General features: G+C 56.1%; 2 protein-coding genes across 2 annotated transcripts; both read left to right on the plus strand.

The window, feature by feature from the left end:
- The first annotated feature begins 84 nt into the window (after positions 1-84).
- PTSG_01993 (uncharacterized protein) lies at positions 85-2,856 on the plus strand. The gene is made up of 8 exons (XM_004997923.1): positions 85-191; positions 684-829; positions 963-1,015; positions 1,217-1,249; positions 1,377-1,430; positions 1,690-1,770; positions 2,020-2,148; positions 2,445-2,856. Exons 1-8 carry the CDS (start codon positions 178-180, stop codon positions 2,538-2,540), a joined length of 606 nt encoding a protein of 201 aa, XP_004997980.1. The 5' UTR covers positions 85-177; the 3' UTR covers positions 2,541-2,856.
- A 602-nt stretch (positions 2,857-3,458) lies between these two features.
- On the plus strand, positions 3,459-12,619 carry PTSG_01994 (helicase DNA-binding protein; the record flags this gene model as incomplete). The annotated part of the gene is made up of 16 exons (XM_004997924.1): positions 3,459-5,012; positions 5,351-5,442; positions 5,599-5,824; positions 5,981-6,087; positions 6,306-6,399; positions 6,640-6,885; positions 7,091-7,134; positions 7,328-7,469; positions 7,691-7,852; positions 8,135-8,745; positions 8,982-9,135; positions 9,355-9,751; positions 10,008-10,135; positions 10,410-10,517; positions 10,759-10,843; positions 11,121-12,619. 16 exons carry the CDS (start codon positions 3,459-3,461, stop codon positions 12,197-12,199), a joined length of 5,229 nt encoding a protein of 1,742 aa, XP_004997981.1. The 3' UTR covers positions 12,200-12,619.
- Between the last annotated feature and the right edge of the window lie 59 nt (positions 12,620-12,678).

Genomic DNA, 12,678 nt, shown 5'->3' on the forward strand with positions numbered 1-12,678 from the left:
CGAACCGTGTGATGGAACAAGCAGGTGGTGCGTGATTGGTGCATGGGTGGTGGTGGTGGAAGACGACAAAAAACTTCTTTGCGGAAAATTGTCGCAAATTTTGATTTGATTTTCTACAACAGAGTCCTCTGCAAGCAGCGCCAACCGAACAGACAGCAGACGAAACCACAAGAAGCGATGGGCGACGAACCGTACGTTGCTCGCCTCGCCTCGCCTCGCCTCGCCTCGTTGCTTGCTTCGTGCCCTGACAGCTTGTGCTGAGCTTGTGCTGAGCTTGTGCGCTCGTGCACAGACGTTTGGATGTCCATCTTTTTGCGTGCTGGGCTTGCTTGCTGCCGTATGTTGCCTTTTGTACTGCGTCCTCCCTCTGGTTGATGACGTTGGTTGTGTTGGTAGTCTTGGTAGTGTTGGTTGTGGTGTTACATGCTTGCACTCGTGTTTGTCGTCCTCCTTCTCTGCGTGCACGCTCTTCAAGACCCCCATTTCACCTTCCCTGTCTTGGTTCCGCTCCGCATTGGCCGACCAACTGACTCCGTTCTTGCGCAACCACGCCTACCTCACCCACATACACACACACGCGCGTGCACACACACACACACACACACACACACACACACACACACACACACACACACACACACACACACACACACACACACCCTGGTTTTGTTGGTGGTTGGCAGCTTGTACGCCGAGCCTGCGAAGCAGGAGGTTCCCGAGGTGCCTTTGTACGCCCCCATTCCCAGCGACCCTGGTGCAGAGACGCTCAGCAGTCTTCAAGACCTCGTCGACGACAAGAAGGACAAGAAAGAGGAGAAGCCCAAACAAAGTATGGCCGCTGCATGCGTGCGCGTGTGATGACGCGTGTTCCTGGGATGCTTCGATTCATGCTACTATGGCCCTCCGTACACCGAATCCCTTGGCCACCACCTCACATTGACTCTGCGTTGTGCATTGCATAGGCGACATGACACCACAGGAGCTTGAGTTTGAGCGACTTCGTCTCGAGGCGCTTGTGAGACTCAACACCTTGCCCCTTGTGTGTGTGTGTGCGTGTGTGTTGTGTGTCTGCGTCTGCCTGTGTGTTGTGTGTTGTGTGTGTGTGTGTGTGTGTCTGCCTGAGTGTGTAAACGCACTGCGTTCCTTACTCTCAAGGTTGCTCGTCGTTTTCTCACAGCACATGATGTTGTGCGTTGTTGGAATGGCCATGCGATAGGCAGCACGAGACGCTAAGCAGGAGCTGAAGAAGGTGAGCAGGCCATCTTCTCGTTTGGTTCATCAGCCCTTGCACAAGCTCGTTGTGCCCAAGGCGTATCGTGCGGTGTGCCTCATCCGCCATTTTCTCACCAGCGGCGCATGTGTCCTACGGCATGCAGGCGGATGACCCCACACCCTCGCGCCACGGCCCGACGGAGGAAGAGCGCCAAAAGGTGCCGAGCTGCTGATGGTGATTATGATGTGCTGGTGGTAGTGGTGTTGGTTGTGATGCGTTATCGTGACGACGACGCCAACAACAACAACAACAACAACAACACGGGTGTGAGTGCAAGAACATGCGCTCGCTGCTATGCAACAAATGCCAGCTGCTCACCGTTGGTGATCATTCACACACACACACACACACACACACACACACACACACACACACACCACGCTTGGCTGCACATGGCACCGATTGGGGTGGAACAGCTGCTGCAGCAGGCACTCGCGCAGAAGGACGCGTCTGCCCGCCGCGGCCACTCGGGCCCGAGCATGGAGGAGCGCATGAGGGTAGGGGTGTGCTTATGTGTGTGTGCGTGTGTGTGTGTTCATGTGTGTCTGTCTGTCTGTCTGTCTGTCTGTCTGTCTGTCTGTCTGTCTGTCTGTCTGTCTGCCCATGTGTGCGTGTGAGTGAGTTTGTGGCTGTACGACAGCAAGGCGCTCGTTTGCACGTACACACTACCTACACCTGCCCACACTTGGCCTCCTCACGCACCAACGTCTCCCTGCATTTTGACATATGTGTGCATATGTGTGCAGTTGGCACAGCAGGCGCAGGCGGCAATGGAGAAGGAGGCGACGCTTCCCCGGCAGCAGCGGAAAGTGCCGCCGTCCGCGGAGGAGCGGGCCCGTCTTGCTGAACAGGCGCTGCAGGCAGCAAAGACCTCGGTCGGTGTGTGTGTGTATGTCTGTGTCTGTGTGTGTGTTGGTGTGTTGGTGTATCTTGTCAGTCTGTGTGGTTATCTGTGTCTGTGTCCGTGTGTGTGTGTGTGTGTGTGCGTGTGTGTGTGTGTGTGTGTGTAGCTCTCTGTCTGTCTCTCTCCCTCTAAGTCTCTCCTGCTTCTCTGTCTGTCAGTTAGTCTGTCTGTCTGTCTGTCTGTCTGTCCACCAGCTCGCCTGCGCATACACAAGCATTAACCCTCTTGTGCTCACGCCTATCATGCACCACTGATGCTGCTTGACAGGCGGGCCACTCGACTGCGGGGCGGCGCGGTGGGCCGTCAGCGGAGGAGCGCGCGCGCCTTGCCCAGATGGCCCTTGCCTCCGAGCGGAAGCAATGACGACGTATGACGACAGTGGTGATGAGCGGTGCTGCTTTTGGGCTGCATGCAATGGTCGATCATGCCTCCGATCGGTTGATTGATTGATTCGTTGATTGATTGATTGGTTGGTTAATGAGAGGCACGCTCCCTTCCTGCCCTTACTATGATGTGTTGTAACGTCCTTCTGTTTCGTCATGTAATGTGTGTGAATGCTGTCATTACCCCTTGCTTGTCTTATGTGTCTTAGTTTGTCCGTTGTTGTTTTCGGTATTGGCTCCGTGATTCCGCTTGACGTTGTTACAACTGCACTACAAGAAGACCAAAGCTTCAACGCAACCTGCGCCACAGACGAGGAAAGGGTCTGAACAGCGCGAGAAGGACAGATAAGGGGGGTAGACCGAGCACCGCACACACACAACGCAACACAAAACTCGCCAGCCGCGCAGCGCTGATGTTACCGACAGCATAAATGACACCACAACAATTTTTGTTTTTTTGTATTGTTCTGAGTCGCGCGTTCTGGCGCACACAAAAGACACCAACCTTGTGTGCATGTGCCTGTTTTTGGTGAGTTGTGTGTCAGACTTGCATTTCCAACTCCACAACACAAACAGACAGCACGGCCGACGACACCACCAGCTGCGACATCACGTCGCATCAAATCACGCATCAGCCCCCCCCCCCCCGGCAATTGGCGCATTCTGGTTTTGCAGTCGTCAGCACCCACGCAGAAAGAGAGAGAGAGAGACACACACACACACACAAGAGACACAGAGACATTGACAGAGGGTAGACATCCCCTCCCTTTGTGCCCAACTCTGTTCTTGCTTTCTGCCAATCACCGGTGAGGTTTGCTTTCAGCATCCTCCAGTTCCTTCCCTCCAACAACTGCCAGCAACACGGCCAGCAGCACGGCTAGCAACAGCAAGCGGGCAAATGGACACCGCACAGGACGTGGTGCCGCCTGCAGAGGCGAGCGGCAAACCGCAGGCATTGGAAGACCACATTGACGAGAATATGGTCATCGACAACGAGGAGCTGGGCGACCACGATGAAGATGAGTTGAATGAGGAGGACATGAAGCAGCTGAAGGCACACCGTGGTGCATGTCGTTTGAGGACTCGAGACGCCGGCCAGAAGCACCCCTATGATGCCGATGACGGCGGCAACGACAACGACAATGACGATGATGAGGATGATGATGAATACATCGCTGAGGATGACGACGGAGACAGCGATTATGTGGCGGAGGAAGAAGAAGAGGAGGAGGATGACGAGCAGGACGACGACGATGACAATGATGCTGGCCTTGTCGCCGTGCACGGCGATGGGCCCGGCAGCAGGAATAGCAGGAGGCGGGCACGGAAAGGTGGCCGCCGAGTGAAAGGCGGTGGTGCTCGCGTGCGCCGCCAGCACACATCAACGTCCTCGGCTGGTGATGTGCCGCCACTCAAACGAGCGAAGAGCAACATCAACCGCCACCGCCGCGACATCAAGGAGATCCAACGGCAGAGCTCCGCCATGAAGCAGGCGCAGGAACGCGAGCTGCTGCGGCAGCAGCGCAAGATTGCCGCCTTTCGCACCCACGAACAGGATCTCAAACATAAACAACAAGGCAAGCAACAACAACAACAACAACAACAACAACAACAACAACAACAACAACAACAACAACAACAACAACAACAACAACAACAACAGCAACAGCAACAACAACAACAGCAGCAGCAGCAGCAGCAGCAGACAGAGAGCAACCGCAAGTGCGCGGACGGCACAATCAAGCAGGAAGCTCAGCCCGATGAAGCTGGGCACAAGCACCGACTGTCATCCACATCGTCACAGTCACAGAGCCGCCACCCCTCCCGGAGCGAGACGCCCGCGCCAAAGATGCAACGACTGCCATCGCAGACGACAGAGGAGCCGAAAGAGGAGGAGGTGGCTGTGAAGCAGGAGGAACAGGCAGCGAGCGTCGAGGAAGGCGCCGCAGACACGACAATCGCAGCCAGCGCAGCTGTATCTGAGGCAACGGCTGCAGCTGCTACCACTTCTTCTGCACCAGCTGCTGCACCAGCTGTGAAAACGGAACAGGGCGAGAGCACACCAACACACCCGTCCGAGGCACCCACGCCAGAGTTTCCATCGCAGCCGCAGCAAGAAGAAGAGCAGCAGCAACAACAACAACAACAACAACAACAACAACAACAACAACAACAACAACAACAACAACAACAACAACAACAACAACAACAACAACACGAGGTGGACATGATGGACGACATCTTCCAGCTTGAGCCGGCGCCACCCGACATGGCAGCCGTCGCCACAACACAAGCAGAAGCAGAAACCTCTGGGGCGTATGCGGTCGGGGGTTCACAGAGCGATGCCTTTGATAACATGTTTGATCTCCCACCCGTGGACGCTGGGCCCATCACCCTTGATGACGACGATGACGATGATGAAGATGAAGAGGACGAAGAGGACGAAGAGGAGGTATGAACTGCAGGACTTGTGTGCGTGACATGGAGGCGGTGGAGGGGGAGGGGTGCCGACGATGCATGCATGCAGGTGTTTGTGTGTGTGTGTGTGTGTCTGTCTGTGTGTGTGTGTGTGTGTCTGTCTGTCTGTGTGTCTGTCTGTGTCTGTCTGTCTGTCTGTGTCTGTCTGTGTGCGTTTGTGTGTGTGTATATGTTTGTGTGTTGTCTTCTGGTCGACACCTGCGCCTGTGCCTGCGCCCAAGTGCATCATTGCTCACCAAGAACTCCACCACCCCCCCCCCAACACACACACACACACACACACACATTCTGCGTCTCGCCCTGATGTGTCAGATCATCGACATTGAGGACGATGAGGACCCGGAAGTGGAGCAGATGGTGCAGTCGTTCTCCACCAACCCGCGCTTCCTCCATCTCGACGACTCGTGAGTCGCACGCATACACGCGCTTGTTGTACTGCCCTCGTGAACTGCGTTGTCCCTTCATCCAATCACCGTCGTCTGCACGGTTCTCTGATCATCTCACACTCACCGCCACCATCACCACGTCCACCACACTCACCACCACCACCGCCACTGCAGGGTGAATGTTGTCGAGGACGATCAGATTGAGATCAACGTGAACCGCACGGGGAGCGAGGGCCCCGTGTATGTTGCGCAGGAGCTTGTCCCATACCTCAAGCCGCACCAGATTGGCGGCGTGCGCTTCATGTGGGAGAATGTTGTCGACAGCCTGGAGGACTTTGACACGAGCGAGGGCTTTGGTTGCATCCTCGCCCACTGTATGGGACTCGGCAAGACCCTGCAGGTGCGTTATTGAGCGTGTTTGTTTGTTTGTTTGTTTGTTTGTTTGTTTGTTTGTTTGTTTGTGGGTGTCTGGGTGTGTGTGTGTGTGTTTATGTGCGTGTGATTGTGCGTGCGTTTGACACATGTGCTCATGCTGCTCGCTGTGCGACGACTGCAGGTTGTGACGTTTACGGAGCTCTTTCTCCGCGCCACGCCCGCATCTTGCGTCATGGTCGTCGTCCCCGTCAACACCGTCCAGAACTGGAGAAACGAATACCTCAAGTGGTGCGCACGCGCTCTGTGTGTGTGTGTGTGTGTGTGTGTGTGTGTGTGTGTGTGTGTGTGTGTGTGTGTGTGTGTGTGTGTGTGTGTACTTGTGCTTTTTGGGGCTCGGCTGGCTGGCTGCTCCCCTGCGTGTGTTGCTCACAAGATCCTTGCCAACTCCTCTCTCTCCCCCTCCTCTCTCCCATATCACCCTGCCCTGGCCTGTCCATCTCCGCCAGGCTCAAGTCTGCGAATCTGCCCAACATCTTTGTTGCGCGCGACGGACGAAACTTCCGGGAACGTCTCGAAACCATCAAGAGCTGGAAGGAGGCGGTATGTTGCCCAGCGCTTTGTTGTTGTCTTTGTGTGTGTGTGTGTTTGTGTGTGCGTGTCTTGTACGTGTGTGTGTGTGTGTGTGTGTGTGTGTGTCTGTCTGTCTGTCTGTCTATGCAATTTTGTGTCGTTGTGTCCACCTGCTTGCTATTCTTTCGTACGTACTTGTTTGTGCACATATAAGTCCATGGCTGCAGTTCTCACCACCCGTGTGCCGCACGTCACCTGCCACCGCATCAGGGCGGGGTGCTGATTGTCGGGTACGAAATGCTGCGCCGCCTTGCGCGGGAGGAGGGCCGTGTCGCCAAATCCCTCAAGTCCATGACCGCCACCGCCTCCTCAGCATCGTCGTCGTCGACACAAACGATTCCCGAGGACGTGGAGGAGTTTTCTGAGATCCAGCAGGCGCTGCTCAACCCGGGGCCGGACCTGGTCGTGTGCGACGAGGGGCACCGCATCAAGAACGAGAAGGCTGCAATCTCAAAAGTAAGAAGGGAGGTGATTTGTATCTGTGCGTTGTGTTTGTTGGGTTGTGTTTGTGTATGTGTATGTGTATTTGTGTGTTGTGTATGTGTATGTGTATGTGTATGTGTATGTGTATGTGTATGTGTATGTGTATGTGTGTTGCGGTATGTTGTGTTGTTTTCCTCATTTGACTTTGCACGACCCACCACGTGACACATGCATGCAGGTGCTGAAGAAGATTCGAACAGCCCGCCGCGTCGTCCTCACGGGGTATGCTCCTTCATCCACACATGTCGACACACACACACACACACACACACACACACACACACACACACACACACACACACGCACACACACGCACACACACGCACGCACACACACACACACATGTGTGTGTGTGTGGTCACCACCTCACCCTCATCATCCACTGCGACTGCTGCCACCACCATCATCACGCCAGGTCCCCACTGCAGAACAACCTCGAGGAGTACTGGTGCATGGTTGACTTTGTGCGACCAGACCACCTCGGCACCCTGGAGGAGTTTCGCAACATGTTTGTCAATCCCATCATGAACGGAAACTGCGTCGACTCGCGACAAGAGGTGACTTGTGTAGTAGGGGGCCGCAACGCTTACCCCTCTACGCGTGTCTGACTGTCTGTATTGTCTGTCTGTATTGTTTGTTTGTGTGTGCGCATGTGTGTGTGCCTCTGTGTGCGCGTGCATATGCACGTGCGTATCTGTGTTGGTGCCCTTCCTGCACCCATTCAGTCACTCACCACATCGACCATCCCCCCCCCCTTGTCCCTTTCCGCTGCCCACAGGACGTGAAGCTGATGCGGTACCGAACGTACGTACTACACAAGATGCTGTCGGGTTTCGTGCAGCGCCGCGATGACCGCATTCTCAACCGCTCGCTCCCGCGCAAGCTGGAATACGTTCTCCCCGTCAAGATGTCCGACACGCAGGAGGCCCTTTACAAACACGTACGCCCGCTGCACGCAGCTGCTTTTGCTGGCTGTGTGTGTGTATGTGGGTGTGTGTGGGTGTGGGTGGGTGTGGGTGTGGCTGGCTGGCTGGCTGTCTGTCTATCTATCTGTCTGTGTGTGTGTGGGTGTGTGTGTGTGGGTGGGTGTGTGTGCAAGGTGCAAATGCAGTCGCTCTGTCGCTTTTCCGCCTTCCCTGCTCATTTCTCTCCCTCTCTCTCCTCCCTTTGCACGAATGAACTGCGCCCCTGCTCGCCCCACCCCACCGCGTCGCGTGTGCAGATGCTGCAGTATGTGCTTGAGGAGGAGGGCCGCAAAGGGCGGCTGTTCCGCGCATACTCGACGGCGGTGATGATCTGGAACCACCCGGATGTGTTCTACCACATGGCCATGAAGCCGCTCGCCCCCGAGGAGGCGAAGCGACGCGACCTCCTCAAGCGCATTGCCGAGCTCAAGAAGCAGCGCGTTGCCCTGTTTGCCCGCCAGGACGCCATCATGGCCGAGATGAGGAAGGCAGCGCCGTACCAGCAGCGCCAGCAGCAGCAACAGGCGGGACACCAGGGCCAGGCTCAGCAGCAGCAACAGGCGGGACACCAGGGCCAGGCTCAGCAGCAGCAGCCCCCACAGCCACAGCAGTTGCAACCGCACCAGCAGCAACCGCACCCACAGCCACAGCAGCAGCCGCAGCAACAAGCATCAACCTCTCAAGCACCCCCTCAACAACAACAACAACAACAACAACAACAACAACAACAACAACAACAACAACAACAACAACGACAACCGCCCGTGTCGCGCCTGCAAGCGGTGCCATTATCACCGCCCATCTCCGCAGAGCGCCGGCACAAACTCGGCATCGAATTCCACGAGATACAGGCGCAGCTGGCCGATGTGTAAGAGCGTGTGTGTGTGTGTGTGTGTTCTTTTCTGTCACTTGTTCCTGTCGTTTGTTTGCCTGCGTATGTATTGGCTCGTGTTGTGTGCTTTGACTTGCGCCCACACTGAGAATCCCAACCTCGTTCGTGTCTCTCATCCACCGCTGTGGTACTCGCGTGCATGTGTGTCAATGTGCACGCATGTGTGCACATGGCTTTGTCATTTTGTTCTGTGTCATTTCTTCTGTGTGCAGGGTGAAGGAGCTTGAGGAGGCGGAGATGAGCGTTCCGCTGAAGAAGAGAAAGCGCGACGCTGCGGATCACACGTGGGCACGCCCCTATTTCGAGTCGACAGACTTCAAGCCGGGCAGCTTGCATAATGGCAGCAAGTTTGTCGTCCTCCTCACCGTGCGTTTGCCGCCATTTGACGTGCAACATGAGACCGGGACTTGCGTGTCTGTGCATGTGTCTGTGCATGTGTGTGTGTGTGTGTGTGTGTGTCTGTGTGTGTAAACGATGCAACAAGCTGTCCTGCTAGCCTGCTTTGCTAGAACATACATTTCCCTTTCCTCGCTGCTTTCTCCTCACCCGCACACATCACACCTCGCCACACCACCGGAACAACAGATGCTGCACCTGTGCGTGCAGCTGCGGGAGAAGGTGCTCGTGTTTTCGCAGAGCCTGTTTGCGCTTGACCTCGTTGAGTCGTTCCTTAAGCGCCTTGTTGTGCCGGGCACGCGCGAGGCGTGGCAGAAGAAGAAGCACTACTTTCGCCTGGACGGCAGCACGTCTGCGTCCGAGCGAGCAGACATGATTGAGGCGTTTAACGACCGCTCCAACCTGGACATGCACGCGTTTCTCATCTCCACGCGTGCGGGCTCGCTGGGCATCTCGCTAACGGCGGCGTCGCGGGTTGTCATCCTGGACACATCGTGGAACCCTTCGCATGACGCGCAGGCCGTGTGCCGCGTGTACCGATACGGACAGGACAAGCCATGCTTCATCTACAGGCTCGTCGCAGCAGGTACAGCCACAGCATGGCTTTGTGTGTGTGTGTGTGTGTGTGTGTGTGTGTGTGTGTGTGTGTGTGTGTGTGTGTGTGTTTGGGGGGGGGGGTGTTCGTGGGTTGTTCATGGGTTGTTCGTGGGTTGTTTTGTCATGCCTTAGCGTAAGTGGGACGTGCACTGTGTGTGATGATGGCACGATGCACGCCGTCGTTGGTTGTTTGCATTCGTTTTTCCATCACCGCCTTACTCTCGACATTCACTGCGACATTGCAGGGACGATGGAGGAGACGATCTACAACCGGCAGGTGACGAAGGTCGGGCTGGCAAACCGCGTGGTGGACACGGAGAACCCCGAGCGCCACTTCACCGAGGACCAGCTCAGGCAGCTCTTCACATACAACGTCCGTGTGTGTGTCTGTGTGTGTTTGTGTGTGTGTGTGTGTGTGTTTGTGTGTGTCTGTGTGTGTCTGTGTGTGTGTCTGTGTGTCTGTGTGTCTGTGTGTGTGTGTCTGTGTGTGTCTGTGTGTGTGTCTGTGTGTGTGTCTGTGTGTGTTTGTGTGTGTTTGTGTGTGTTTGTGTGTCTATGTGTGTTCGCTCGTGCCTTCACCACTGACCGATTGACCTCACTCGCACCACTAATCTTCCCCCCCGCCACCACCCCCACCACCATTGCAGGCGCCGGCTGCTGTGACGGAGGAGACGGCGCCGCGCGACATCAGCGACGGGCGCGATATCATCCTCAAGAAAATCTGCGAGGGCGACTGCAAGAAGCACCTTGCAAAGGTGCGCTGTGCCGTGTGCCCTTGCTTGCTTGGTGGTTTGTTTGGTTGAAGCCATTTCTCGTTGTGAGTGGCGTGCGTGCGTGCGAGTGTTGTGGTGTATGTGTGTGTGTGTGTGTGTGACTTTGCTGGCGACCCCACATCCTGGTGCTGCTTCTTGGTGAAAGCACATGCGACTCGCATTAACGCCACCACCCTGCGCCGTGTTGTGTTGTTGTGTTCTGTGTGCTCCCTCTGCATGACAGGCTCCGTTCATGCATTCGTCGATGCTTGAAGAGTGCACGGAGGACGACGAGCTCTCGAAGAACGAGCAGGAGGATGCACTCAGACGTATGTGGGATGCGGATGTGTGTGCGCGTGTGCGTGTGTGTGTGTGTTCGTGTGTGTGTGTGTGTGTGTGTGTGTGTGTGTGTGTGTGTGTGTGCGTGTGTGTGTGTGCGTGTGTGTGTGTGTGCAAACATGCGCCATGAGTTACTGGTTTGTTTGAAACCAAAGCTTCATGCATCGATACAACCCACAATCTCTCACCCATCTCATCCATCACACACACCCTTTTTACCCCTCCCTTCCTACCGTCCTGCTGCTGTCATGCATGTGTGCGTGCCAGGATATGCGCGGGACAAGCTTGACCTGTCCAACACCGAGCAGCGCGCTGCCGGCGGTGTTGAGGAGCAGGCCGACTTTGGCCAACTCACGTTCATGTCAGACTTCCACAGCACCGCAAACATGTACGCCAACACCTTCAACTCGGCCGCTGCGCCCTACCAGCAACAGTACCCGTCCCCGTATCACTACCAGCAGCGGCAGCAGCAGCAGCAGCCACAGGCCGGTGCATACATGGGCCAGCCGCACTACACGCCGTCTGCATCGTCCTCTGCATCCTCGTACTCGTCTGCACACACATACGCGCCGTCAATGGGTGGCATGCAGCAACCGCCCATGGCTCCACAGCAGCACCAGCTGCTGCAGCAGCAGCCATCGTCGTTGTCTGCTGGTGTGCCGGGCATGTCGTCTGCCCAGCACAGCGCTGCAATGTCGTCATCGTCCTCAGCATCGGCAGCGGCGCCATATGCGTACTACCCACAATACCAGCAGCAGCACCAGCAGTACCAGCAGTACCCGGGCCAACCTTACCAGCAGCCGTCCTCGTCATCATCCAACCCACCGCCGCCAGCATCAACGGCAGCAGCGCCGCAATACTCGCAACAAACACACCAACAAACACACCAGCAGCAGCAAGGTGGATACGCACAGGCGGCGTACCCGGCCGCTCCCAGTCATGCGCAATACCAGCAGCACTACCAGCAGCAGCAGCCGGGAGGCACGGGGACGAATGCCATGACGGCGCCAGTGTCGCTGCCGACGGGTGCAGCGCCAGCGGCCACAACAGCGCCCTCCGCTTACTACCAGCAGCAACAACCGCAACAGTATCAGCAACAGCCGCAACAAGCACAACAACCGCAGCCACAAGCGTATCCCCAGCTGCATCAGGCACAACAGCCACCACAGTATCAGCAACCGCACACGCAGCAGCAGCAGCAGCAGCCGGGTGACGATCCCAACGGACGCGCGGCAAGCCCGCTCTTTGGTGATTTCACGGACGGCGACGCCGATATGGGGATGGACATTGATGATGCGGTTGATGGCCATGATGAGGTGCCACCGCTGGGTGACGCGCAAGAGTAACACCACCGCCTGTTATCGCAGCTACAAAAACAAGAGCAGCACCAGCTGCATTAGTCGTCGCATAATCGAACACCATGTTATGTTTCTTTCTCTGCCTTGGCCCATGTCAAATCGCGACGTTTTGTTTGTTGTATTTCTCCTGTTTTGCCCTTCATATGTGTGTCTCGTCTGTGTGTGTGTGTGTGTGTGTGTGTCTCGTCTGTGTGTGTGTGTGACACGGTTGTTGATGTTTGATGTATTTTGGACTGTTCCATGTTGACGTTTATTTGGTTGTTGCTTAGGACAGACTCTTCTTCTTCTGCTTCGTTCGCCCTCCTTCTTGCGAACATGGCTATGCTGTATGCTTGGGCTATGCATGTACCTGCCCACAGCAAGCAAGGATTGCGTAGCTTCGCCCGTGCTAACTAAACCACGCCACCATCCTCTGCCGCAGAGAGAGAGAGAGAGAAGAGGCAGGGTGAGGTAGAGGGAGAGCGATG

The sequence above is a fragment of the Salpingoeca rosetta genome (genome assembly GCF_000188695.1).
Source record: "Salpingoeca rosetta unplaced genomic scaffold supercont1.3, whole genome shotgun sequence".
Classification (NCBI taxonomy): domain Eukaryota; class Choanoflagellata; order Craspedida; family Salpingoecidae; genus Salpingoeca; species Salpingoeca rosetta.